Source organism: Plecotus auritus (assembly GCF_963455305.1).
Source record: "Plecotus auritus genome assembly, chromosome: 1".
In the NCBI taxonomy this organism is placed as follows: domain Eukaryota; kingdom Metazoa; phylum Chordata; class Mammalia; order Chiroptera; family Vespertilionidae; genus Plecotus; species Plecotus auritus.
The window spans coordinates 246,627,140-246,654,261 of NC_137770.1; the positions used below are offsets into that span (position 1 = coordinate 246,627,140).

General features: G+C 62.9%; 2 protein-coding genes across 13 annotated transcripts in view; one reads left to right on the top strand and one right to left on the bottom strand.

Moving 5' to 3' along the window:
* ACOX3 (acyl-CoA oxidase 3, pristanoyl) overlaps positions 1-17,251 on the bottom strand; it is a 31,811-nt gene extending 14,560 nt beyond the window's left edge. For 2 of the 6 annotated variants that reach the window (XR_013959050.1, XM_080642020.1), the window contains exons 1-13: positions 17,109-17,246; positions 16,467-16,614; positions 15,257-15,414; positions 13,480-13,710; positions 12,369-12,443; positions 11,334-11,423; positions 10,194-10,337; positions 8,989-9,077; positions 5,777-5,873; positions 4,808-4,990; positions 2,633-2,752; positions 2,115-2,235; positions 23-145 (exon numbers count right to left, since the gene is read on the bottom strand). Coding sequence is in view for 4 of the 6 variants with exons in the window: in XM_080642020.1 (XP_080498146.1) it covers positions 23-145; positions 2,115-2,235; positions 2,633-2,752; positions 4,808-4,990; positions 5,777-5,873; positions 8,989-9,077; positions 10,194-10,337; positions 11,334-11,423; positions 12,369-12,443; positions 13,480-13,710; positions 15,257-15,400 (1,417 nt within the window). In the remaining 2 variants the exon portion in view is untranslated. Of the gene's footprint in view, positions 1-22; positions 146-2,114; positions 2,236-2,632; positions 2,753-4,807; positions 4,991-5,776; positions 5,874-8,988; positions 9,078-10,193; positions 10,338-11,333; positions 11,424-12,368; positions 12,444-13,479; positions 13,711-15,256; positions 15,415-16,466; positions 16,615-17,095 lie in introns of all 6 variants that reach the window. The other 4 variants (XR_013959049.1, XM_080642021.1, XM_080642023.1 and 1 more) reach the window with 3 other exon arrangements.
* Positions 17,252-18,425: 1,174 nt separating this feature from the next.
* Positions 18,426-27,122, top strand: part of TRMT44 (tRNA methyltransferase 44 homolog) — a 31,739-nt gene continuing 23,042 nt past the window's right edge. For 6 of the 7 annotated variants that reach the window (XM_080685489.1, XM_080685491.1, XM_080685488.1 and 3 more), the window contains exons 1-6: positions 18,426-19,089; positions 21,040-21,154; positions 22,070-22,289; positions 24,216-24,284; positions 24,975-25,082; positions 27,005-27,076. In XM_080685489.1, coding sequence (XP_080541615.1) covers positions 18,477-19,089; positions 21,040-21,154; positions 22,070-22,289; positions 24,216-24,284; positions 24,975-25,082; positions 27,005-27,076 — 1,197 coding nt within the window. In that variant the 5' untranslated portion in view covers positions 18,426-18,476. The remainder of the gene's footprint in view (positions 19,090-21,039; positions 21,155-22,069; positions 22,290-24,215; positions 24,285-24,974; positions 25,083-27,004; positions 27,077-27,122) is intronic. The other variant, XM_080685492.1, reaches the window with a different exon arrangement.

Here is a 27,122-nt window from a genome sequence, read left to right on the forward strand (position 1 = left end):
AGCCCCAGCAGGTAATGCTCACCTGGGCCCCCCCGCGTCAGCAGCCCGAGCAGGTAGTTGCTGGTCTGCTGCAGCAGCACGTTGTTGTCGCCTTCGTACGTGCAGTTGGGGTCGTTGTCGTTCCTGAGGTCACCCAGGCGGTTCACTGCAATGAGCCCACAGGTCCCGTCACTGCAGGTGCACGTGGGAGAGATGCCGTCGCCCTGGGAACGCGAGGCCCGGCCAGGTGGCCAGGGACGCAGCGCTTGCTCCACGCCCCACCCCGCTCCTGGCCGGCCGGCCTGCCCGCTGGGGGCAGGGGCTCGGCCGGAAGGACACGCAGCGCCGGCCCAGGGGGGTGTCGGCGGGAGCCCCTGAGAAACGGCACAGCTGGGCCCAGGGAACACGCAGCAGCGGGCAGGGGGCGGGTGGAGGGAAGAGCGAAAAAAGGAGAGAACTCCTGGGTATGGGATTGCGGGCGGAGGGGGTGGTGGTGGGGGCGGAGGGCACGGAGGGATGAAAGGTGAGGGAAGAATTAAATTACAAGGTTAAAAAGCACGCCTCCTCAGCGCCCGTCCTCGCGGGCACCTGGCCGAAGCCGCCAGCAGCGTGGGTTCCTGAGTGAACCCCTCGTCTCACACAGGGAGCCCACCAGCCAAAGGAAACTCCGTTTTCTTTTGTCGTCTCTCTTGCCAGTTAGTGACCCGGTTCTTTTACGTATTTTGTAAGGTGTGCCCTCTGGGGAGAATGTTCGGGACCCAGGCTGGGGGAGGGGCCGGCAGGGAAAGTGGACTCAGCTCCTCAGGGTCACATGCTGCTGGGCTGTGGCCCCTGTCACACCCGATTGATTGTTCCCGACTCAGGGCCCCCGCCGGGGCCAGACCGCCGCAGGGGAGGGGCTGGGAGGCCCTTAGAGAAGGGACCCGCAATTGCACGGGGCCAGCCGCCCTCCCTGCTGCGCTGGGCCCCGGGGCCAGCCCCGCATTTCGGGCGTTTCTGTTGTCTGCGATGCTGCAGGTTTCAATGTCCTCATTCTGAACTAGTCACAGCGTCTCCAAGAGCTACAACAACAAACAAAAACTACCAAGAGCATTTCGTGGGAGACGAGCACTTAAGTGACCCGTGTCGGGGAGAGGCGGAGCGTGGGGCGCCGAGGGCCACGCCGGACGCCCTGCTCGAGAAGCAACCGGGACGGGCCCGCAGGACGGTGCACTTCTCCACAGCCGTCCCAGGACGCCCCAGCTCGGCCAGAGCCTGAGACGCTGTCGGAGGTTTGAACTGCCGGGGCTCTGCCCAGTCTGTTGCTCGGATGTGCACGTGGCCTTCTCAGAGGGACCGGGATCTCATCCAGCAGTTACGCGAGGTGGGGACACGGGGAGTTGGGCAGGCCAGCTGCAAGTACTAGTGACTGTAATCACCATCATTCCAGTCACAACAGCCCATAAAAGCTACCGAGCACGTCCTAGACGCCCCGGCACTGGCCAAACGCTTTGCGTGTGTTAATTCTTAATCGGTGCAAGAACCTCCATGGTGGGGTAGTAGTCGCACCCCCATTTCACAGAGGAGAACACTGAGGCTCCAAAGAGGTGGCCTGCTCACGGTGACAAGGCTGGAGTGGCAGAGCCAGGATGGGGTCCCACTCTTTTACCCACACGCCAGCTGCCACACCAACAGCCAGGGCCACTCAAACCTTACGTTTTCCTGTCTAAGCGTTTTTCATCAAAACAACAGCTGATGTCGATGTACTGCCAAGTCATTAACCAGAAAGTTATGATTCAAATGAAGAGATGATCTCCTCCCCTTTCTGGTGTTTAGGGGCTCCCTCGGGTCCTCCACACCCCCATCACCCCGAGTTCCATGTTTCCAGGAATACCGGGCATCGGAACACGGGGACCGTCCAGGGCAGGGGGCGGCAGACTTGCGGGAAGGGCCAGACAGTGACCGTTTCAGGCTCGTCGGGACCACTGAGCCACAGCTGCAGTGTGAGCACGGCCGTGGGACAGGCGGGAAGGGGGGGCCATAAAAGCCGGTGGTAGCCGGTTTGGCCCGGGAGGCCGCAGCGTGCTGACCCCTGGTCTGGAGCCGAGTGGGAGGGGTAAGGACAGGAAACGGTCACTCGCTTCTCTAAAACCTACTGGCCAGGTAGCCGTGTCCCCCGCACGCCTCGCGGCACTCCTGGATCCCGCGCTGGGCTGTCCACGAGGCCAGGGGCTTGCCGGCCGACGCCAAGGCGTGGATCTCCCGTCCAAGCTCTGCCTTGAGGACGAATCCAAAGGGAACAGTGAGCAGAGGCTCTGACACCGGAGGGAGCTCGGTTCAGCCGGAGCGTCCAAGGCACACGTCCCTCCAGTTTCATCCAACACACCCCTCCCACAGGAGACAGAACCCCACTTTCAGCTTGAAAAAAGGGGGATTCATCCCGGCTGGTGTGGCTCAGTGGGTGAGCGTCCACCTAGGAACCAGGTCAATGTTCGATTCCGGTCAGGGCACGTGCCCGGGTCGTGGGCTCGATCCCCAATGTGGGGCATGCAGGCGGCAGCCGATCCATGATTCTCATCACTGATGTTTCTATCTCTCCCTCTCCCTTCCTCTCTGAAACCAATAGAAACGTATTTTTTTAAAAACAGGTCCGGAGAAAAGCGAGTCCTCTCACCTGCCTGGTGCTCTTGTCCCTCCGGAGGCCTCGCTGGAGCGCCACCAGGTCCAGGAAGAGCGACTTGGAGAAGTGGTCCAAGGCGTAGGCAGCCGCCAGGTATGGGAGCAGGCGCCACTGCTGGAGCGAGCAGACGGGCGGGCGTGAGCCACCTCCCACCCCGTGCCCCGGCAGCGCTCGTAGGATGCCCCGGGTCAGGAGCTGTGGAAGTCAGCCCCACGGCCACCCGGAACGCACGAGGTCCTCCGCGTCTCCCGTGTTGCCGGAGACACTCGACGGTTCTTCTCCCACCCAACCACCCCGCACAGGCGCCGCCGAGCCGCGTGCAGCCCCACACGCCCACCCTCCCCGCTGCCCCCACAGTGACGCCGGCACCGTGTCAGCCGCCTGGGACCCTGCCACGCCGGCCTGTCGTGCCCAGAGCACAAGGCTGACCCGTGATGCCTGGTGCTTCGTGAGCCTAGGAGGGAGACGGGGAAACCAAGGCTTGCGGAGAGCCAGGGGCCCTCAGAGGCAGGGAGCGGCTCGGTCACAGGCACATGCAGGGTCGCGTGGGTGGCAGGGCCTGGGAACCGCCACCACCCCTCCCCCCCCGTGGTTGGTGCCCAATGTCACGTGCCCGACACTGTGCCACCTGCTTCTTCGCACCAACGTGTCTAACCCTTACACCCACCCACAAGGGGGGCTATTGCCAGTTTACAGGTGAGAACACGAGCACAGAGAGGCCCGGGGCCTGGCTGAGGGCACACAGCGGTGGGCACGGCCCTGGGCAAGTGGGTTCCCAACCGCTGAGCCGCCGATGCCCAGGCAGGCCGATGCGCGGCAACCTCATGAGGCCACAGGGTCAGTGGTGGTGGGGACGGGGCCACGGCAGGAGGGGGGGGAGGCCACGGGGTTCAGCTGGTGGGGATGGGACCACGGCAGGAGGAGGGCGAGGCTGCGGGGTTCAGGTGGTGGGGAAGGGGCCACGGCAGGAGGAGGGCGAGGCTGCGGGGTTCAGGTGGTGGGGACGGGGCCACGGCAGGAGGCGGGGGAGGCCGCGGGGTTCGGGTGGTGGGGACGGGGCCACGGCAGGAGGGGGGGGAGGCCACGGGGTTCGGGTGGTGGGGATGGGGCCCCGGCAGGCGGCGGGCACACGCTCCCGGCCCGCTTAGGCAGGCTCGCAGCCACAGCGCAGGAAGTGCTGGAGACCAGCTGGGAGAGTCACTCAACACGCTCTGCCTACGTGTGGCTCAGCCCAAGGCCCGAACAGACCTCGCTACGACCTCCGACAGGAGTCACCTGCTGGTCCTCAGCCCCCCGTGAGCTGGGGGCCGTGCTGTGAAGACCAGCAAGAGCCCTGGCGAGTGCGGCTCCGTGACTGGAGCGCCGGCCTGCGCCACGGAGGGTCCTGGGTCCTATTCCAGGTCCCGGGCAGCTACCAGGGCTGCAGGTTCGAGCCCCAGCCCCAAGGAGGGCAGGTGCAGGAGGCAACCGATCAAGGTGTTCCTCTCACATCAATATTTCTCTCTCTCCCTCCTTCCCTTGCCTCCACACAAAAAAAAGACTGACCCCGAGGAATTTAAGGCTGTGCACCGTGAAAACAGGCATGTCCCCTCCCCAGGCGACCGTCGGCCGCCCGCTTTGCAGACCTGCGGGAGGAGGGTCCCTTCCGCTACTCCGAGTGCTGCCCAGCGGACGGCGTGCACACTGGGGGCCATTTCTGAGGATGGATGGATGGATGGATGGATGGATGGGTAGATGGATGGGCCAGCGCTGGGCATGCAGGCCACCTGCCGAAGCCTGCAGGCCTGCCCAGGGGCGCATGCACACCCGTCTCCCCGGAGCCTCCCAGGGCGCTCTCCTGCTTCCTTATGCGGGTGTCACACAGACTCCTTTCATTAAAGCCCTTTTACCACCAGCCTCGCCTCCCCGCCTGCCGCCGGCCTCCCTCCCTGGTGACCGGACGGCTCTGGGACCCTCCTCCCTCCCTGTGACCACCCTCGGCTCTGGGACCCGCCTCCCTCCCTGTGACCCCCTCGGCTCTGGGACCCGCCTCCCTCCCTGTGACCCCCTCGGCTCTGGGACCCGCCCGACAGGCTTGCTCAGCTCCCAGCAGCCAAAAGGCAGCTGCCGGGAAGCAGAGTTGCCTGCGGGCGCGAAAGGGAACGCGGTGACCCCGGCAGGGAGGCCGACCTGCAGCTGGTACTCAAGCACCGGGACCTCCTCCCCGTCCGCCGGTCCAAACTGGCGCCGCGTGGCCGAGAACCGCAGGGCGATGCACAGGGCCAGCTTCAGGTTCGCCACGGACATGGCCACGATGCAGACGCGGCCCGTGGACAGGCTGCCCAGCGACGCGCCGAAGCGCTGCCTGCTGTCCTGTGGGGGGAGCGCGAGGCGGGTCAGAGCCACGGCCACCCTCGCCGCGTCAGGGACAGGCACACAGACAGCGCTCCTTCCTCCTCTCAGCGCGGGCAGGTGGCCACCATGCGCCCCGCCCAGGTGCCCGCCAGACCTCCAGGCAGGGGGCCGGGCGCAGGGGAGCAGGGGCCTTGATGAACCCCCATGCGACGGGTGGGGAGGCCCCGGGGCGCTCAGCTCCACGAGGAAGGGGGTCCCGGCGAGGGAGTCTGCAGGCGCCCACCAGGGGCGGGACCTCGTGTCAGCTGAGACCAGATGTGCAGGTAGGGCGACCCCAGACGGACAGTCCTTGGCTGGAGCCCACGTTTCGTTTAAAGAATGCCTGCCTTTGACCCCAGGTCCCCAAACCCCTCTCTCCCCAAGCGACACCATGTTAAAGGGCGTGATGCTTGTCCGTGGTCTTTTAAAACGGACAGTCGCCTTGTGGGCACCCACATCTCATCTTCGCTTTCAGCTCCGAGCGCTAGCACCGTGCCCTACAGAACAGGGGGCACTGAGCCCTGGACACCAGGGAACACGCACCCCCATTTGTGGACCAAGCAACCTTCACCTCTGCACCTCCATATTAGGCAGGGCTCCCTAATCACCCCGAGGGCTGGCGGGGGGGCACTGTCAGCCAGCAGCTGGTGTCGCTCCCGGACCCCGGGGGGTGGCTGACCCAAGCACCACCTTCCTTGCTGGTGGCACCGGAACACAAACCTACGAGGTCTGCCACCCATCCTGGCTCCCGTGCCGACGCTGTACCTTGAAGCGGGTGACATAGGTGCCCTCGGGGGTGACGTCTCCGGTCCGGTTGAGGAGGTCCTGGCGAGGGATCCGGACCTTGTGGAACATGGCGAAGCTGCGGGACAGGGACCAGGGTTACCAGCAGCACCTCCCACACGGCTGCTCCCCCGCCCCGCTGTGCCCCATCTGGTCCCCATCCTCACCTCCACCCGACCAGGGCCCTGGCCCGTGGGTCTGCCCTGCTGGGTGCCACCCGCCCGCCTGCCTGCCCGCAGCAACTGCCCTCGCTCCTGCAGGCCCACCCCAGCCTGTCCCGGGCGCACAGCAGGGGCCTTGCCCGAGACCTTCGATCCTACAACCTGAACCCCCAAAATGGTGTGAGCCCTTGGAGGGACCCCGCTACTGCGCCAAGGGCCTGGCCTCCTCAAGGCCTGTCGTGGGTGGCGTCTGCTTGTGACCCTCAAACCAGCCCGGCTCCCCTCCTTCCCAGGAAGCGACAAGGATGCCTGCAGGCGGGGCACTCAGTGGGTGGCCAGGCCCCTGCAGGTGACCGGGCCCGGGGCCAGCCTCTGCGGGCGCCTCCCGAGGGGGACGGAAGGTCAGCGGCAGAGCAGGCCCCCTGGGCAGGCCTGCGCGGCGCATCGGGGACCTGCCAATGAGCCTCGGCACCAGGGCCTTGCGGGGTGTTCTGACTGGCCGAGGGGAGGCCCCAGGCCCCGGAAGGCCTATCGGGGCCTCTGATCTGATACCCGGTTTACAAGGGCAGACTCAGCACCCACCGAGTGACGCCCGTCACCAGAAGCCGAGGAAGGCCTTTGCGAGCGACTCTGTCGGCGCCCGTGCCCGTCGTCCTTGGAGGACACGGTGCCTTTCTCACACCCGAGACGGGACAAGCCTGAGAATGTCGGCACGCCCACAAGGTTCGCTGTCCGCGGTTTACCGAGAGCGCGCTTCCTCCCTCTGCGAGCACCTCACTCCACAGGGCTGCGCCAGGGACAGCCGGCTGGGGCCAGCCCGGGGCCAGCCTGCAGGCCGAGTCCCAGTGTCCCCAGAGGGCACAGGGGTGTGCGTGTGACACGGAGTGGCGCGGGGAGGGGCGTGTTCCGGGAGCTTGCGGGTGGCAGGCCAGGCTCCCAGGCACTGCACGCACCTGCTCCCGGGACCAAGCACACCGGCCCCACACGGGACGTCCTCGGCTGCTTTCGAGATGGATCCCCGCAGCCCAGGGCCCCGCACCTCCACGCCACCAGGTGAGAAGGTCTTCGCCCATGCAGGGTCGGAGGCCAAACTCTCACGGTGAGGGCCTTTATTTGGCTTTTAGTTACTCACTAAATGTACCCATACATTGGTCCACAAATGGGGCTGCGTGTTCCCTGGTGTCCAGGGCTCAAGTTATGTTTGCCCCTAATTTCTTGTCACCCCACATCCTCGGATTTTCCTGTGAAATGACCACACCTAACCTATATTTCCAAGATAAGGGACCTCAGACCAAAAACACACTCACTCCATTCTAACGCTGATGGCTGATGGCTGATGGCAGAATTAGAGGACTAAGGCAGGCAGCCCGGACACCCAGCCGTTTCCTGTCCCTGAAACCTGTGCGCCCTCTGCTGGGCGTACGCTCCACGGCCAGGAAGGAGGAGGGATGAGCCCGGGACCCCGGACAGGTCACTGACCCTTCAAAGGCTGGGGCCGGGGACCAAGATGACCCCTCCCAAGGATGCCCCCTGCTGGGCCTCCCCCTCCCAGCCCCGGAGTCCACGCTACGCCGCCCCCACCACCTGGATCAGTGTGGATACATGTGGATGCTGAGCTCCAGGTCGCTGACGGGACTGTGTCTGGGGGAGGCAGGCCCACCACAGCTCGGCACTGCCCAGCTTAGGGTCCCCCCGCCCGGCTGCCGCTGTCTGGCCCGGGCCTGAGGGCAAGCTCACTGTTCAGCACTCGGTTCCCTTATACCTCCCGGTGTTGGAATGGACACAGGGTGGCCCTCATGACGTGGCTCTGAGTGTGCAGGTGAGGCATGTGTCCCCGCTGAGTTACATGGCCCCACGGGAGTGTGGAGGGCACGGGATAGGGCTGAGGGTCCCATGAGATCACAAGCACAAGCAGCCACGCGGCCTTGGGCCTGGCATGAATCTAACCCCTGTGGCCAGACTGTGGGGGACAGTGCCTAGACCACCCGCAGAGAGAGCTTAGACCACCCACAGAGGAGAGAGCTTAGACCACCCACAGAGGAGAGCGCCTAGACCACCCACAGAGGAGAGCGCCTAGACCACCCACAGAGGAGAGCGCCTAGACCACCCACAGAGGAGAGCGCCTAGACCACCCACAGAGGAGAGCGCTTAGACCACCCGCAGAGGAGAGCGCCTAGACCACCCACAGAGGAGAGCGCTTAGACCACCCACAGAGAGAGCTTAGACCACCCACAGAGGAGAGCGCTTAGACCACCCACAGAGAGAGCTTAGACCACCCACAGAGGAGAGCGCCTAGACCACCCACAGAGGAGAGCGCCTAGACCACCCGCAGAGAGAGCTTAGACCACCCACAGAGGAGAGACCTTAGACCACACACAGAGGAGAGAGCTTAGACCACCCACAGAGGAGAGCGCCTAGACCACCCACAGAGGAGAGACCTTAGACCACCCACAGAGGAGAGAGCTTAGACCACCCACAGAGGAGAGAGCTTAGACCACCCACAGAGGAGAGAGCTTAGACCACCCACAGAGGAGAGAGCTTAGACCACCCACAGAGGAGAGCGCCTAGACCACCCACAGAGGAGAGCGCTTAGACCACCCACAGAGAGAGCTTAGACCACCCACAGAGGAGAGCGCTTAGACCACCCACAGAGAGAGCTTAGACCACCCACAGAGGAGAGCGCCTAGACCACCCACAGAGGAGAGCGCCTAGACCACCCGCAGAGAGAGCTTAGACCACCCACAGAGGAGAGACCTTAGACCACCCACAGAGGAGAGAGCTTAGACCACCCACAGAGGAGAGCGCCTAGACCACCCACAGAGGAGAGACCTTAGACCACCCACAGAGGAGAGAGCTTAGACCACCCACAGAGGAGAGAGCTTAGACCACCCACAGAGGAGAGAGCTTAGACCACCCACAGAGGAGAGAGCTTAGACCACCCACAGAGGAGAGCGCTTAGACCCCCCACAGAGGAGAGAGCTTACACCACCCACAGAGGAGAGCGCCGAGACCACCAGGCTGAGGTGCACTTACCCATTGTCCAGCCCGTTCTGCCCGAGCTTCTCCCCTATGTCACCCACCATCACGCCGGGCATGGGGAGGAGGGTCTTCGGGTCCCGAATCTGCACACACCACAGAACACAACATGCTGAGCACACAAAACCCAGAACGAACGTGTTCAAGCCCCAGAGGCCCGGCCCGGGCTCCCTCAAGGCAGCTGCAGGGGCGAACCGCGTCCTCCGGAACGGGCGAGACGGGGTCTTGGCAGATGCGACAGAGAGGAGGTTCCTGAGGTGAGATCACCCCGGATTACCCAGGCAGGCCCCAAATCCCAGGACAAGCGTCCCAGGCGAGCCAGAGAGGACAGGACGCGAGAGGAGACAGGCAGAGACCTGGGCGACGGGCTGCAGCCTGGGACCTCGGGCAGGAACCGGAGCTGGACCAGGTGGGAGGGACTCTGCTCCCCGAGGAGCTGCCAATAAACAGGCTGACCCAGGACAGGAGACGGAGCAGTAGACAGCCCTCGCCCGGAGCCCTGTGCTCGGGATACAGAGCTTCATCCTGGGAACCTGGGGCCGAGTGGTGCCAACCGGGAGGGGTGACCTAGAGGACGCGGTTAGGCTAGACGGGCGGGGCTGCGGGGGCCCCGGGGCGCTAAGTGGCCCTGAACCGTTCACTTTAAAACGGCTAATTACATGTGACATGAATTTCAGCTCCCCTAACCCTAACCCTAACCCTAACCCCATCAGGAAGGGCTTCAAGAGCGAAAACGCCAGACTGGGCGGGGACACGGGGCTTTCCTGGGCATCAGCAGCCCCGGCGGGAAGGTCTGAAGGATCTTCCGGAAGCCCCAGCTCTGGACCTGCAGCAGCCCCGGGTGGGGGAACCCCTGCCCGGCCCCAGTCCCAAGCACCACTCCTCGGGCAGTAACTTCCTGTTTGTGACCCAGAACTCCAGGGGACCCCAGACCTGGCGGGCAGTCAGGACCTGTGCCGTGTGTCTGAGACGATGCCCACGTGGCCGCTGGGACGGAGAGGTCCTCCACCCGTGACCCCGGGCTCCGCAGCAGCCGGTCCTCGGGGTGCACGGTCCTTTCTCGGCGACCCCCCGCCGCCCCCCCCCCCCCCCCGCCCGTGCTGTAGGATCTTAGCGGCATCCTTGTCTACACACAAATGCCGGCAGCACCCCGCCCCGTTGGCAATGACCATGTCTCCGACACCGTCCCCTGCGCAGCCCACCTGCACGAGGAAGGGGTGCAGGCCGTGGCACTGGCCCCCCGGCATGTACAGCTGAGCGAACACCACCGCGTGAGTCGCAGTCTTGCCCATGTTGCCGACCCAGAACTTGGCGGCTTCGAAATCGGGGGAGTGAAGGATGAATTCCTGCGGAGGGAAAACGTTGCGATCGCAGCCCGCCTGGAGGCAGGGTTCCTGTTCCTCCGGGGAGTCCCTGTTCAAACGCTTTGCGGCGAGAGGAAGAACCGACGGGAGGTTCTAGGGCCCCGAAGGCAGCTGGCCCTGCGTTCGCACGGAGCGGGCCCTGGGCCTGCCGACCTAAAGGGCCTTCCTACGGAAAACGAGGCCGAAGCCCCGGCCTGCGGCTCGGAGGACTGGCGCGCCGTCCTGCACAGCAGAAGGCTGTGGGTTCGATTCCCGGGCGGGGCACATACTTGGGTTGGGGCTTTGATCCCCAGTCGGGGCGCATATGGGAGGAAACTGATGGATATTTCTCTCCCACAGCAGTGTTTCTCTCCCTGCCTTTCTCTCTAAAAACCAATAAAGCCGAAACCGGTGTGGCTCAGTGGTAGAGCGTCGGCCTGCGGACTGAAGGGTCCCGGGTTCGATTCCGGTCAAGGGCATGTACCTTGGTTGTGGGCATGTCCCCAGTCGGGGGTGTGCAGGAGGCAGCTGATCGATGTTTCTCTCTCATAGATGTTTCTAGCTCTCTCTCCCTCTCCCTTCCTCTCTGTAAAAAAATCAATAAATTATATTTAAAAAATAAATAAAAAATAAAAATCAATGAATACATCCTCAGGTGAGCGTTAAAGCAAAAAAGGAAAGAGAACGATGTCCAACACGTCAAACAACTTAGCCCACGCAAAACCTCGCAGCTGGCCGCCGGGTGGTGTCCCCTCGTCGGTGAGGCCCTGACCGCCCTCCTAGGTGTGATCCCGCCAACCCCGCTCTCTCCCGCCGTGTCCCTCACTGACCGCCCATCGGTGAGTCCACCCGAGCTCCCGGGTCCGCGCGAGGGCCGCGTGTGCACCCGGCACGCTCCCGTGTGTGAGGGCGGGTCTCGGGGACTAACTGCGTGTCGCTCCTGACCGCACCACGTTTCATGTGCCCGCAGCCCAGAGGCGGAGGGGGCGGAGCACCTACCTCGGCGGCCGGGTCGTAGTGAGCGGTCGTCCGCATGGCCTTGGTGTTGCTGCCGTGACTGAGTTCGGTCAGCGCAAAACATCCGAAGATCTAGCGTGCGGGCGGACACCACGTCAGGCGGACCGGCTCCTTTGCAGGTCCCTGGGGGGGCCTACCCCCCTCTCCGTAAGGACTAAGAACCCTGTGACCACGATTAAAGCCCCCATCTCCTCTCCCATCCGACCGACCAGTGACCTCACCACGTCCCTCCGCTGTGCTGGCCGCCATGCGCCGCCCAGACGTGCCAACAGCGGCCCCACTCGCTCGCCCCGGTGGCCGGAGCCGCGCCCGGGCAGCACGAGAAAACGGGGCTTTGCTTTGATATGAAAAAGCTCACTCCAGCCCTAACCGGTGTGGCTCAGTGGATAGAGCGTTGGCCTGCAGACTGAAGGGTCCCAGGTTCGATTCCGGTCAGGGGCATGTACCTTGGTTGCGGGCACATCCCCTGTGAGGAGTGTGCAGGAGGCAGCTGATTGATGTTTCTCTCTCATCGATGTTTCTAGCTCTCTATCCCTCTCCCTTCCTCTCTGTAAAAAAATCAATAAAATATATTTTTTAAAAACAAAAACAAAAACTCACTCCAGCCAGTTCGGCTCAGTGGATGGAGCACTGGCCCTGGGACTGAAGGGTCCGGGGTTCGATTCTGGCCAAGGATGGGTGGCTGGGTTGCAGGCTTGATGGGGCACATGCAGGAGGCAACCAATTGATGTTTCTCTCTCTCTGTCTCTCCCTATCCCTTCCACTCTCTCTAAAAATCAATGAAAAACTACCCTGTGATGAGGATTAAGAAGAAAAAGCTAAATTCATTCGGCGCTGGGACTTGGCAGACCCACGTCTGTCTGGAGTAGCATTAACTGCTTGGTGAGAACAAGGTCACCATTCCTTCAGGGGAGAGGCCCCGCCCCCTGGCCCCAGTCCTGCCAGCAGCCCTTCCACAAACCTCAGAGAACAGGTGAGAGGTCGTGGCTCACAACCCCTCCCCTCCCCCAAACTTACCTCCATGTTGAAGATCTTCGGAATATATTTGAAATGCCTTTCAGAACCAGAGTTGTAAATCGCCAATCCAAACACCTAAAAATATAACATCGACCCACCAACAGGTGGAAGGTAGTGAGTACCGCCGTCCTGGCCATCCCCCCACCCGCCCGGCACCACCGCGCGGTCCGAGCGCCAGGACTACCATCACGCCAGGCTCCCGGGGCAGGATACCTGGGCCCCGACCCAAGCCGTTTATGTAGGTTCAAAGTCACCTGGCCTCACATGCCTGCAGGACACCTGAGGGACTTGACGGACAAGGGGCAGGACAGGAGGGGCGGGGAGGAGGGGGCGTGAGGGCAAAGTGGGTCCACTTTCCCTCCGACAACGGCGGGCAGACCCCGTGACTCGCCAAGCAGTGTTTGTTCATTTTGTTTTCGTGTTTCGGGTTGTTTGGAGGTGGCTGGTTTCTGTTTGTTTGGGGTGTGTGTGTGTGTGTGTGTGTGTGTGTGTGTGTGAAGCCAAAAGTCCCACAGTTGCTCTTCCCCTGGGGCAGCGGTCGGCAAACTCGTTCGTCCACAGAGCCAAATATCAACAGGACAGCGATTGAAATTTCTTTGGAGAGCCAAGTTTTTTAAACGTAAACTTCTTCTAACGCCGCTCCTTCCAAATAGACTCGCCCAGGCTGTGGTATTTTGTGGAAGAGCCACACTCAAGGGGCCAAAGAGCCGCCTGTGGCTCGCGAGACGCCGTTTGCCGACCACTGCCCTGGGGCGTTGGCCTCCGCGGCCCCGGGTGCCGAAGGACTCTGTGCAAGTTCGCCTAAAGGGGGAACATCGGACTTCCCCCGAAGCAGCGGACATCTGCCCGCGCGTTCCCACCGCCGCTGGTTCCTGCGTGCGTTTTAGAAATCTCTAAGCGAGATCCCCCGGCTGCCCACATCTCAGAAAACTCTAAACGCAAGTAAACACTGACAACACCCAGGCGAGCGTCTGCACCCCACACGCGGCAGCCCAGTTCCTGCGACGAGTGTCCCGCGTGGCCCTGGCCCCGGGCAACCTCGCGGGCCACCGCGCGGCCCCACGGGAGGCGTGGAAGCGGCCCCGGCCTCTCCCCTCGCGCGCCTACTCACAAACATGTGCAGGAAGGCCTTGGTGGCCAGGGACCAGTCGTACATGCCCAGGCAGGTGATCAGCGCCAGCAGCTGCAGCGGGCTCCGCAGCAGGGCGTCCATGCGCACGAAGTCGAACTGCAAGACGCGCCGGCAGCGCAGGAAGGTCAGCTCCCGCAGCTTCTCCACCGGGAGGCCGCGGCCCGGCCGGGCGAACAGGGGGTCGCTCTCCAGGGCCGAGAAGATGGATCTCTGGAAGGGAGGGCACAGGACACCGGCGATTTGGGGGCCCGGGAGGCCATCCCACGGCGTTCTCCCTTCGGCGGCTTTTCTGGAGGCCGCGGGACACACAGTCCGGCCCAGAAACACCGGACGGAGAGGACAGCCCTTCCCGGGGAGGGGAGGAGCTCCACAGTCTGCGTCCATCCTGCCGCCTCGGCCACGCCCGGAGGCCCCCCAACGAGGAGTCAGGCCTGGCTGGGCTGCAGCCCGAGACAGCACACCTCACGGAGGGACATGAAGCCCAGGGAAGCCTCGTGGCTGTGAGGGCACAAAGCCCCATCTTTACCAATGACCGGGGATGCCGCCCGACGCACCATGGTCAGCCCGGCCATCGCCGCACCCCCCGTGGTCAGCCCGGCCATCGCCGCACCCCCCGTGGTCAGCCTGGCCATTGCCGCACCCCCCGTGGCCAGCCCGGTCATCGCCGCACCCCCCGTGGCCAGCCAGGCCATCGCCGCACCCCCCGTGGCCAGCCCAGTCATCGCCGCACCCCCCGTGGCCAGCCAGGCCATCGCCGCACCCCCCGTGGCCAGCCCGGCCATCGCCTCACCCCCCGTGGTCAGCCCGGCCATCGCCGCACCCCCGTGGCCAGCCCGGCCATCGCCCCACCCCCCGTGGTCAGCCCGGCCATCGCCGCACCCCCCGTGGTCAGCCCGGCCATCGCCTCACCCCCCGTGGTCAGCCCGGCCATCGCCGCACCCCCCGTGGCCAGCCCGGCCATCGCCCCACCCCCCGTGGTCAGCCCGGCCATCGCCGCACCCCCGGTGGTCAGCCCGGCCATCGCCGCACCCCCTGTGGTCAGCCCGGCCATCGCCTCACCCCCTGTGGTCAGCCCGGCCATCGCCGCACCCCCTGTGGTCAGCCCGGCCATCGCCTCACCCCCTGTGGCCAGCCCGGCCATCGCCCCACCCCCTGTGGCCAGCCCGGTCATCGCCGCACCCCCGTGGCCAGCCCGGCCATCGCCGCACCCCCCCGTGGCCAGCCCGGCCATCGCCGCACCCCCCCGTGGCCAGCCCGGCCATCGCCGCACCCCCGTGGTCAGCCCGGCCATCGCCTCACCCCCTGTGGTCAGCCCGGCCATCGCCGCACCCCCTGTGGTCAGCCCGGCCATCGCCTCACCCCCGTGGCCAGCCCGGCCATCGCCCCACCCCCGTGGCCAGCCCGGTCATCGCCGCACCCCCGTGGCCAGCCCGGCCATCGCCGCACCCCCCCGTGGTCAGCCCGGCCATCGCCGCACCCCCGTGGTCAGCCCGGCCATCGCCCCACCCCCCGTGGTCAGCCCGGTCATCGCCGCACCCCCCGTGGTCAGCCCGGCCATCGCCCCACCCCCCGTGGTCAGCCCGGTCATCGCCGCACCCCCGTGGTCAGCCCGGTCATCGCCGCACCCCCTGTGGCCAGCCTTGCCATCGCCACACCCCCGTGGCCAGCCCGGTCATCGCCGCACCCCCGTGGTCAGCCCGGCCATCGCTGCACCCCCCGTGGTCAGCCTGGCCAACACCCACGGCCGTAGCCTCACCTTCAGGCGCAGAATGTCCTCGCCTTCCAAGAACAGCGCCAGCTCCTTCCAGCTGAAGGAGGCGCGGGCGCGGTAGGCATGCAGGGGCCCTCTGGGGAGATCGGGGAGCAGGGCCTCCTCGCTTCCTTCCACACTGGGTGCCATTGCTCGACGACAGCCTGCACAGGAATCACAGCCTGAGTCAGCGAGCTGGTCTCTCTGTTCACGCACCGGGAGCAACTGTGTGCGCGCAACGCGTCACCAGTGAGAGCAGAACTCCCAAGGCCGCCAAGGAGACCGGCCACGCTTAGCGCTGACGTCCATTTTCCCCAGACAGAGGGGGGGGCAGATCTCCTTGGACAAAGGTGGCAAGGGGGCGGAGGGAGCAAAGGGCAGCCCTGAGGCTGGGCAGTGCAAGGTCACCAGGCCGGGGTTCCCCTGCCAGAGGGCTCCCCAATCCACCCCCTCACTGGCAGCTTCCTGGCCGCCCACGCTCTCCTGGAGGCCCTTGAACTCTGCATGTCCCACGCCGAGCGCTCCTCAGCCCTGACCAGCCTGTGCCGCAGGCCGTTCCACAGCCCAGCTGCCATCCGGAACCCCCTCCTCCCCGTGCCCCGAAGCCCCACACTCCCCACTTTAACGCCTTCTGAACCTTTCACGTCTCTCCGCTCCTACTAAATCGAGCACAATAACCCCCGATTGTTGGGCAATCCCTGACACCGGTGGATGTCTCAACGGTGTGGCAACACCAGGGACTAACAGTGCTTTCATTTTTGACGGAACTGGAGCCTGTTAAGGGTGAAAACAGCCCTGGCCAATTTTGCTCGGTAATCAGAGCACTGGCCTGCGCCATGAAGAAGGGTCCCAGGTTCGGTTCCTGGTTGAGGGCCCGTACCTCAGTCGCAGGTTCCCCAGCCCTGGAGGGGACGTGTGTGGGAGGCAAGCAATCCATGTGTCTCACATGATGTTTCTGTTTCGATGTTTCTCTCTCTGTCCCCCCTCCCCTGTCCACTCTTTCTAGAAATAATTGTAAAAAATACCCTTGGGTAAGGATGAAAAAAGAGAGTGAAATCAGCTGTCCAAGGTCATGCAGGTGTTCTCAGGCACATCCTACCCCAAGTCCCAGGACCTTAAGCAATCAGTAAGTCCCGATGGCCTGTGCCCCCGAGGTCACCGGCATTACTGCTGCACCGAAGGATTCCGACCCGCACCGCCTGGCCTCAGAGCTCACCAGCTGGGTGAAGTCGCTTGTTCAGTCAGCAAGTCCCGGCCTCTCTGTGTCTCAGGCGGGGAGTGGGCACCGGGATGCTGGTCTGGAGTCTAGTACTCCAGGTCCTCCGGTAACTCACTTCCTTCAGGCTGTCTCCTTAGGAGGTTGACTGGATGCGCAGAAACAAATATAACTCTGGTTGACATTAGCCCGAGGTGCAACTGTTTCCTTGGACTTCCGCTAGCTTAAGGCAGAACCTGTCCGGTCAGCCAGCGTGGTTAAGTGAGGACTCACTGTACTAGGTAGTGTCTGGGCTGTTGCCATTGGCACCGTTCCCAGCATGGAACTGGCCTCCATATCCTCATCCCGCCAACCTTCCTCTCTGCAGAGGAAGAGGTGACTCCAAAATGCAGATCTGATCATTCCCCCTCTAGGTGACAGCTGTCCCGTGACCTAGGGGACTAGTCCGAATTCTTCAAAATGTCCCGCAGGTTCACCCTCCTGGCCGCCGGCCCTGGCCTCCTATGCGCCCCGCAATTTCGCGATGGCCGGGCGTGCACAGCAGCACCCCTCTCCCCTGCCCGGGTGCCCCGGACCTTTGCATATACCGTCCCCACGCTCCCTCGCCCCCAGGTAGACGGGGACTCGACCTTTGGATCTCACCGATCACTCCAGTTCGCCGGGTCCGCGCACCGATCAGCGCACACAGCCCGTGCTCAATACACGTCCTTGGGGCAGTAGGCGTCAGAGGGAGTGCCGAGCGCGCGCAGCTGCGTGCGGCTGGGCTGTCAGGACCTCACCGCCTCGCGGCCACCGTCCGGCCCTGACGTCACCGCGCTGCACCGCCCACCCCCGTCGCCCGGGAAACGCTGAAAGCGTCGGAGCACTCAGCCCACCGCGGTCGCCTGGAATGTGCGCGCCCGGAGCGGAACCTTCCCGGGACTCTCCCGGGTGCTCTTCCCACGGGGCCCGCTTCACTGTTCCTAGAACGTTGTTTGGAGTTAGGGGTCTTTGCAGAAGAAGAGACAGAGAAACACAAGGAAAGGCCACGCGACTATGGAGGCAGAGATCGGAGTTATGTGGCCACACGCCAAGGAAAGCTCATGATGATGGCGACCACCAGAAGCAGAGAGGCCAGGAGCCTTAGAGCCGGAAGAGAATAACTTTCTGTCGTTATGGCAATTTATGGCAGCCCTAGAAAACTCAGAGCGCGTGAAAGTCAACTCCCTGATCAAAGACTGACAGGGCCCGCCGAGGCGAGCAGGAGTGTCTGCCAGGTTCTATTGCTCATGTATCTTATACTGAATTCCGGACATTTCTCTTCCCTCTGATAAATCACATGATTTGAGTTAGTTTTCACTTTTCTTTGCTTCCAACAAAGACCCTCTCGGGAATGGCAAAATCCCAACCGAGGGACTAATGTTCAAAAGAGTGACGAATCTTTGATGTTCTTGTTGTCACTAGATTCTGCTGACTGTGCGGGTGATGCTGACTTAAACTGGCAGCGCCCACCCTTCCCTGTTCCTCCTGGGGACACGGAGAGGACAGCTGACCGGAGACACACCCAGGGCTGTGCTGGGGCGCAGGAACGCACCCCCGGAGCTCTCCCACACAAGAAAGCCCCAGAAGGAAAACGGAGAGGGACGAGCTTCCGTAAGAGGCGGAACCTTGAACATTCACAAATATGGGTTTCTTGACTTTGACCTGTCATCCACACGGGAGTCAATCCGATGCCGGATGCGGGGCTGATCCTTATGATTTCCTAAATACACCGCCTCCAGGACGCTCCAAACTCAGCTCCGACCACGCTTCTCTGGGGCACCAACACGCCTAGAGCGGATCCCCACGGAGTAAGGCACAGGTTGGAATCCGCAGTGGATTCCTGCCGGGGAATCAAAGCAGGGGAGCGCGCGGGTCTGTCCTCGCCCCGCCCACTACGCGTCCCGGCGCCCCGCCCCGATGACGTCAACACGCCGCGTCGCCCTGCGTCATCGCCGCGCGCCGCTGCCAGGCTCGGGGCGCAGGCTGACCATGGCGGAGGTGGGCCGGGCCGCGGTGTGCGACCCCAGCGCGCTGCTCCCGGGCGGCTTCTGGGCGGCGGTGGCCGTGTGGCTGGAGAGGCCGCAGGTGGCCAACAAGCGGCTGTGCGGCGTCCGCCTGGAGGCCCGGCGGCGCGCTGCCCGGCCCTGGACCGAGGCCCGCGGCCCCCGGCCCAGCGCAGACCCCGGGCGGGAGGAGTCGGCCGCGGCGGAATGCGGGTCCGAGGAGGGACCGGGACCCGGTCAGCGTTCCCCCGAGGGCGGCTCGAGCCCCAGGCCGGGCGTAGGCCCCGAGGAGTCCCAGGGCTGGCACCAGGAAGGAGAGAGCGAGAGGGAAGCAGCCGCGGCAGCGCCTCTGCTCGCAGGGGCCCGCGGGCAGCCCGAGGAGGGCGACGTCCCCGTCCCGGACCTGGATTCTCTCTGGGACGATTTCTCCCAGAGCCTCGTCGGCGACCACCGGGAGATGCTGGCCTTCCTCACAGGCCCAGGGGCAGGACTGCAGGCAGAGGCTCAGCGCGAGCTCGACGTGGTGCTCAGAACCGTCATCCCCAAGAGCAGCCGGCACTGCCCGCTCGCTGCTCCGCGGAGAGAGATGGTCGCGCAGGGTAAGGGTGTTTCTGACGGCGCGAGGCGTCCAGATACACAAGCTGACTCTCGAGTGGCCAGGACAGACTTTAATTAGGAATGCATTTACAGAAGGGAGACAGTCCAGGTTGCTCCAACTCTTGGATTTGTGCCTGGGCGGGTTTAAGGGAGAAGAGGGGGCGGGGTTGATGCATGTGAAACCCATCTGGGTGTGTGAACTGGTGCAGGTGGAAGTTAGGTTCCTAAAGCCCCACTCCCACGCGCGCGCGAGGCTGGCCCCTTCTTCAGGTGTAGGCTGGGAGAGTCGATTTTTTGGTCAGTCTTGAGTTTCCTCGGGCAGGCACTTTAAAGGGGCCTGGGGTCCGCCTAGGGATGCAGCGCGAGCTGTTGGAAGCCATGCTAGCGTGTGTTCAGATGTTCACGGGCCAGCGTGGGGGCCAGTGGAGAAGGGGCTCTGAGGAGCCTGCTGAGTTGGGTGAAGAAGAGAGTCGTTGGACGCAGTGAGGTTGACAAGCACTGGCTGGATCTCAGGCCGGTGGACAGGCACCTAAGGTACCTGCCGTTCCAGTTCCTTGCCCTGCGCTGGGGAGGTTGTAGGGTTGTTATTGCTCTTTGAGGGGCGCGTAGAAATGTGTTTCCTCAGCACAGAGGATGGGGTGTTGGCTGGTGGTGTCTGGAAGGCCTGGGGGAGAAGGGCAAGGCGCAGTGGACGCGGACCCACAGGTAGGAGTGTAGCAGCTAGAGCGACGCGGGAAAGGCGGCTCCTGGAGGCGCTTGCCGAGCCGCCTCTGGCTCTGGCCCAGCGGCCTCGGGGGCCCTGCTCACGCTGGGACCTCTGGCGTCCCTCTGCCGCGCCGCTTCCGCCTCCGGCTGGAGAACCCGGCCTCCGCTTTCAGGGCTCACCTGACCAGATGGAGCCCGCCTGTGTCTCCCTCTCCTACGTCTGTAGCCTGAACCACATCTGCCAAGTCCCTTCTTTGCCATGTGACACGTGTAGTCACAGGTTCTGGGCATGAGGGTGTAGACACCTTCGGGCGGTGGTTCTGTCTGTCTACACGCAGCAATGCGGAGTGGCTGGTAGGTGCGTACCTCCCTCCCCCACCCCCCAATACTGTGCCTCTGCGCCCCTAAGACTTCCAGGTGACCCCTCCTCCAGGAGGCCCTCCCCAGCCCTGCGGGGCCGGGCCAGGATAGGGGGTCTTCCAGCTTTTACAACTGTTTGATCACCTTTCACATTTCACCTCTGCATCCCCAGGTTGGCCTCACTGAGGAGAGGCCGGGCTAAACTCTCTCTCAGTGAGTGTGGGCCCTGAGAAAGCTGACCCCTTCTAAGAAGGGCTCCTTGTAGCTACCGGGGCTCAAATTAAAACACAAAAACCAACAAAAACAGATCCTAGCAGCCGTTTATAGGAGTGACTGTATTCTGACCAATCACGACAGTGCCTTTTGGACCAATCATACTGTGAAGATTTGGAGCCGTCATTTGTATGAGGAAAGACCAATCAGGGACCAGGGGCGGGAACTCCTGTCCATATAAACCAGCTCCCTGCGCTACTGAAAGCCACTTTCCCCTTCCATGGAAGACTCGTCTCCCTGCCTGAGCAGAACCGGAATAGGCCAGCATGGAGTGAGGCAGCAGGGAGCAGAGCAGAGCTGTCCGGTGAGGCGGGGCCTGGCCCAGCGCTGCCTCACGGCTGTGCTGTATCACTACTGGGCTGTTGTGCACTGAACGTTTTCCTCCTCCATTGGGCCCCAAAATGGGGATTGCTGGGGTGAAGGGTGCCAAGGACCACCCACCGTTGATTGCCATGGAGCTGGTGCCCCTGTGGACCTGGGGGGTGTGTGAGGGCCTCGGTGCAGCAGGACGGAGCCTGGGAGACAAAGCCAACACCTGGCTCGTTACTGTTGGTAATGCAGCGTCTGTTAAAGCGCTGCGCTGAGCAGCCTGATCTTCCATGTTTCTTCCCCAGATGTCCTCAGTGGAACTGTAACATTTCTGCCTTTGGAAGAAGATGACCACGGCAACTGGAAGGTTCAGATGAGCAACGTGTATCGGATTCAGCTCAGCCGCAGTGATGGAGAGTGGTAAGAGCTAAGCAACTGGCTCCTCTTTCAGGGTGTGTCCAGGCGGCTGCGCGATGCCGGGCCCTGGAGGAGCTGGCTGCAGGGGCTCTCTCGGGGTTAGGGTTAGGGCTGGTGCGCATGTGCCTTCTGCTGGCGTTTGCCACGCTTCTGTTCCAGCTGGTGCCTGGCCTGCGCGTGTGGTCACGGCCTGGTGGGAGGGAGTCTTGAGTCCCTACGTCCCATGTAGCACTTAGTTTTAGCAATGAATTCAAGTAAACTCACCCCTTTGTTATTTTATTTCTTACAACTTGGTAATGGGGAGGAAGTATCGGTTTTTCATTTCTTGCCGAGGCCTACGTGGTTTTAGATATAGTGGGTATTTAGTAAGCTAGTTAATGCCTGCCAGGAGCCGGGCAGAGCGCCACAGCACAGGCGGGAGCCGTGACCGGGCCGCGTTCTGGTGCCGGGACACACTGTGGGCAGACAGGCCTGGGAGCTGCGCGGGGCCTGCGTGCGTGCCCTTAGCGCTGCGCTCGCGGCTCTCTGGCCAGCAAATCCCTGCTGAGCCAGCGCACTCACGTGTGAGTTGCCGTGTGGGAGGTGTGAAGCGAGCAGTGCCAGGCGCATCCGTGGGCTGGGGGCCTGTGGCTGGTGGGGCAGTCGCAGGCGGGGAGCGTGGTGGTTCGTGGCCTAGCCTCCAGCGGGCTCGGGGGGGGGGGGGGGTGCTGCGTTTACCAGTGTTGGCAAGAGAGGGGAAACTCTTCCTGCTTCTTCAACGTGGTTTTCTGTCAGATAAACATTTGGTAGCGGGTCCCAGGTGGTTTTGTGTTTGGGTGAAATATTTTGTAATTCAGCTGTCTCCTCTCTTTGTTAAACAGGTAACTTGAAAAGGACTGAAACCAGCTCTGCTTATTCCTGTTTCTCTTATTTTTAAAGGTTCATATCTGTTTTGATTTTCTGTCCAGAAAGATGGCAATCGGATGGGACCGTTTATCCCAAACCCGCCTGGCTTGGGCGAGAGCTGCCGGCCAGGCTGGCCCGGTGGTCTGTGGCGAGCGGGAGCAGCGGCTTCAAAAGCACCCTGTCCCTCCTCCCCATCCTCAAGTACAGCCGCACTTACCAGGAGCTCAAGGACAAGTATAAGCACATGGTCCAGGTAATGCTGGGGAGAACCCCCCCTCGTTTAAATGCGGTCGTGTGGTCACGCTGCGCAGGTGGAACCGCACCTAACCGTTCCTGGGTGCCTTCCCGTCCCCCAGGTGCAGACACTGTCAGAGGGCCCCCTGACCTCGCGCAGCTGTGCCTTGACGTGCTTAGGGCTGCGGAGCACAAAAACACCCGCAGCTGGGTCGTGGGAAGAAGCACTGTATTTACTTGCTTTTTGGCACATGACTAAGTTTTCTCCCAAGAAAACAAGGGAAGTACTTAAAATAATTGGACATTTAATTACTAAATCACCATAATTCTCTGGTTTGGACTGAAAGATATTTTAAGAAAACATATGAAAGTTAAAGTGCAAAAGTAGGTACCTACAAAAAGGAGATAACCTTTGTAACGTGTCCTTTCTAGCTAAGAAGGAAGCAGGTACCGACAAGCACAGGTGTGTTCGCATGGGGCTGAGGAAGTACAGCGCATGAGCATATTGAGGCTGCCGCTTACTCTTCCCCGATCACATCTCCCTCCCTCCTCCTCGAAGCAGCTTCCATCTGTCATTTCCATGTGTCCTGTGTTGTCAGCACCCAGCCCCAGGCGGGCAGCACCCTTCCTGCCACGGAGTCCTGGGTGGTCGTGCTAACTGCTCGGTACCCTCTCGGGGGGCTTTCATGCCCCTCCAGTTTTAGATGGTTCATCCCGACCGTCTGACCCACTCTGATTGGAACAGAAATCGGACGTTGGACATCAGCCGTTGGCTTTCCATCTTCTGCCAGATGCTTGTGCTGTGCATTGTTGTTTTGTTTTAGGGACAGAGGAAGGGAGAGGGAGAGAGAGGTAGAAACATTAATGATGAAAGAGAATCATCAGTTGGCTGCCTCCTGCACACCCCTCCTGGGGATGGAGCCAGCAATCTAGGCAGGTGCCCTGACCGGGAATCGAACCAGTGACCTCTCAGAGCATGGGCTGATGTTCCACCACTGAGCCACACTGGCCAGGGCCGTTATGCACATTGTTTGGGCCGCGCCAGCACGGCCAAGGGTGAACCGAGTGGGGGCGATGAAGGCTTAGAAGAGACAAGAGAAGGGAAGCTGGCACTCGGTGGGACGCTGCTTCCCTGCTGGGGAGCCGGCAGCGCCACGGACTACAAGCCGTGTCTTTATTTTATAGCCGATGCCACGAGGCAAAGTGAGGGCTGGTCAAGATGTTTACATTCTCGTGGGTTTCGATCCTCCTCAACTACATGCACCTGATCAAGCTTTGTTTACTTGCAGCCTCTATCACTCAGGCACGTGGGGCCACGTGTTCGGACCATAGGTTCAAGCTGACAACCACAGCTGCTGGCTATAATGGTGCTGGGAGGCTCTGCCCTCCAAGCTGGGACTTGCACGTGGCCACGAGAGGACTGTGCCGTCTCATCAGTCCGAGGCTTGAACCTGTCCAAACACTGTAGCCGCGCCCCACAATTGTTCATGTTAATAATGAGACCCCATGCTTGCACATCCAGGGGTCATCCTGTTGGGTTAGTTGGAGCTTTATTCCTGCTCTACAGGCAGGGAGGCGGGGACAGAACAGCTGGGAGGGACAGCCAGTCACTGCAGACCGAGCACTGGGCCTGCGCCGGCTCCTTTGGCGAAGGGCCAGGCTGCCAGCTGAGTGTCCTGAGGTGCCCGATCTGCGTCCTCGTCTTTACTGCGAGACCTGCCTGGGTGGCCTCGCTCTGGGCGTCTGCACACACAGACACAGCTCTGGGCGTCTGCACACGGTCTCATTGCCAGAGCCTGTGAACTGCCTTGGGAACAAGCTGACTAGTATTTTTTAAACGTTACTGCGTCGTGAGTCCAGTGTGACTGACGCCTTACGGCTGTCCTCGGTGTTGAGATGTGGTGGAGGCGGGAGAATGACACGTGTCCTCGGGGACATTTTTCAGGTGTGGCCTGAAGTGACTGATCCTGAGAAGTTTGTGTATGAAGACGTGGCTATTGCTGCCTACCTCCTGGTAAGGACACACCCGGTAGGCGGACGCGGCGTGGGGGAGGGGCTGCTGGCAGGGGCTGCCAGACCTCTGTTTAGGGGGCTCGCCTCGGCAAGGCTGGTTGTACACGGAATGTTCACTTCTATCTGCCCGAGGGTCGCAGCGGGTGCGCTGGGCAGCCTGCCTAGGCCTCGAGCTGAGCAGCACTTCCACGGTAACAGGTGCCGGTGGCGCGTGGAGCGCTGGGCGCCGTCTGAGGACGCGCCTTCCGCCCAGGCTCGGGTCCTGGCTGTGGGCGTGCCTTACCGGCTTCTCCCCACCTGCGTGTGGACGTGCCCGGCCTCGCTGCTCTGGATTTCTTACCTGCGAAATGTTTAAACCAGGCATCTTCGTTTCATCTCCGCTGTAATTCTCAGTCTCTTTAGAAATAGCGTGGTTTTGTTTGAGGATGCTTGTGCACAAAACGGGAAGGAGCACAGAGAGCAGGAAGGAACTCCTCTCAAGCTGCTGCCCAGGGACGGCCCCTTAACGTGGACTTGCTGGCAGGGGCCCTCGGCCTGCCGCACGCAGCGCCACCCGTGCCTGCCCACCTGTGCGGAGGCCGAGGGCTTCAGAGGCCTCCCACTCACTCAGAGCACCAGTTAGTCCCACGTGGGGCTGTTGTCTGGATTTTCCCAGGTCAGAGTGAATTACACACACTTTTTCTTCTATTAGGTTCTATGGGAAGAAGAGCGAGCCGCGCAGGGCGTGACAGCTAAGCAGTCCTTTGTGGACCTGGGCTGCGGAAACGGCCTCCTGGCGCACATCCTGAGCGAGGCAGGGGTAAGGCAGCCTCTGGCGCACATCCTGAGCGGGGCCGGGGTAAGGCAGGGTGGGAGTCAGGCAGGCCCTGGCGCACATCCTGAGCGGGGCCGGGGTAAGGCAGGGCGAGAGTCAGGCAGGCCCTGGCGCACATCCTGAGCGGGGCCGGGGTAAGGCAGGGCGGGGGTAAGGTGGCCTCCTGGCGCACATCCTGAGCGGGGCGGGGGTAAGGCGGCCTCCTGGTGCACATGGTGAGCGGGGCGGGGGTAAGGCGGCCTCCTGGCGCACATGGTGAGCGGGGCGGGGGTAAGGCAGGCTGGGCCTGGCAGCACCTTTCCTAGAGCATCCTCATGCCTGGCACAGGCTCGCTGAGCGCTTCCTGCTGGTGCCACCGAGGCAAGCGACCTGGCTGTGGGCACGGGCTGGCGGCCACGGCGCCTTGCCAAGCGGGCGGCTGTGCCCAGGAAGGGCAGTGTCGCTGGAGGAGGTGTTCTGGGACGTGCGGGCCAGGAAACGTCAGGCCTCGGCATGGTGTTGCTGTCAGACACTTCCTTCGGGAGACCCACTGTTTCGAGGAACGGGCGGGGGTTCCGCCTCGAGAAGCTGAAGCCCAGCTCAGGACGGCCCGTCACTGGCGCTGTGAGCCTGCGGGGCTCGCTGGCAGCCGCTGTCTGGTCAGTGAGGCGCAGGCAGTGGCACTTAGCACCGGGCCCAGCACCCGCCCCACTCCCGCCACCGTCTCAGCTGCCCGGCGAGTCCCGTGCGCTAGGACGGTCACCTGGCGCAGCCGGCTGGGCTCAGCAGCCTCACACGCGCGGGGACAGCTGGGGTTTGAAGCCATGGTGACCCCAGGCTGACTTTTCTTCCCGGCCGTAGCCTCTGCCTGCGGGTCAGACGTGTTTGTCCTCACTGGGGGCTTGGATGGGGCCTGTCACCACGCACTCCCTGAGCTGCTAAGAGTGACTGTGACACTGTAAACAGGCCGCTGTGCGTTGGCCCATTTGGTGGTGACCAGGAGGTGGTGGGTGGAGACGGGGGGCGGGGTGTGAAATGCGGGTGCCTGTGAGGGCTCAAGTGTGGTTCCCGTGTGCCCAGTGCCAAGCCACCAGGAGGATGGGCTTGGGGCGGGGGGTGGGGGGATGCGAGCTGGACGAGGAGCCAACTGTGGTCTGAACCCGACGGCCGAGGTGCCTCCCTTTCCAGCCAGAGCTGCTCCTTCCCCCACCCCTGTCCCCTTGCTGAAACCCACAGAGCTGCTCCTTCCCCCGACCCCTGTCCCCTTGCTGAACCCACAGAGCTGCTCCTTCCCCCGACCCCTGTCCCCTTGCTGAAAGCCACAGAGCGGCTCCCTCACCCCACCCCTGTCCCCTTGCTGAAACCCACACAGAACTGCTCCCTCCCCCCACCCCTGTCCCCTTGCTGAAAGCCACAGAGCGGCTCCCTCACCCCACCCGTCCCCTTGCTGAAACCCACACAGAGCTGCTCCCTCCCCCCACCCCTGTCCCCTTGCTGAAACCCACACAGAGCTGCTCCCTCCCCCCACCCCTGTCCCCTTGCTGAAACCCACACAGAACTGCTCCCTCCCTCCACCCCTGTCCCCTTGCTGAAACCCACAGAGCTGCTCCCTCCCCCACCCCTGTCCCCTTGCTGAAAGCCACAGAGCGGCTCCCTCACACCACCCCTGTCCCCTTGCTGAAACCCACAGAGCGGCTCCTTCCCTCCACCCCTGTCCCCTTGCTGAAACCCACAGTGGCTGCCAGCGGAGTGCAGGGACCGCCGATGCCTGGCAGGGGCGCACCTGTACATTCTGAGAAACAGCTGTCGCGTCCGGGTTTGGCGCGGGTCCCTGTGCTTGCCGCTGACTGCCGTACTGTGGGCTGTAACCCATCCTTGCTAATCTGTTTTGGTGACAGAACTTAACCGTCGTTTTCTGAAACTCTCAGCATCCAGGCAGAGGGGTTGATGTCCGAAGAAGGAAGATCTGGGACGTGTACGGGCCGCAGACTCGCTTAGAGGTACTGGCTTGTCCGTTCCCTGCCTCCCCGTGGCCGTCCCCTCGTC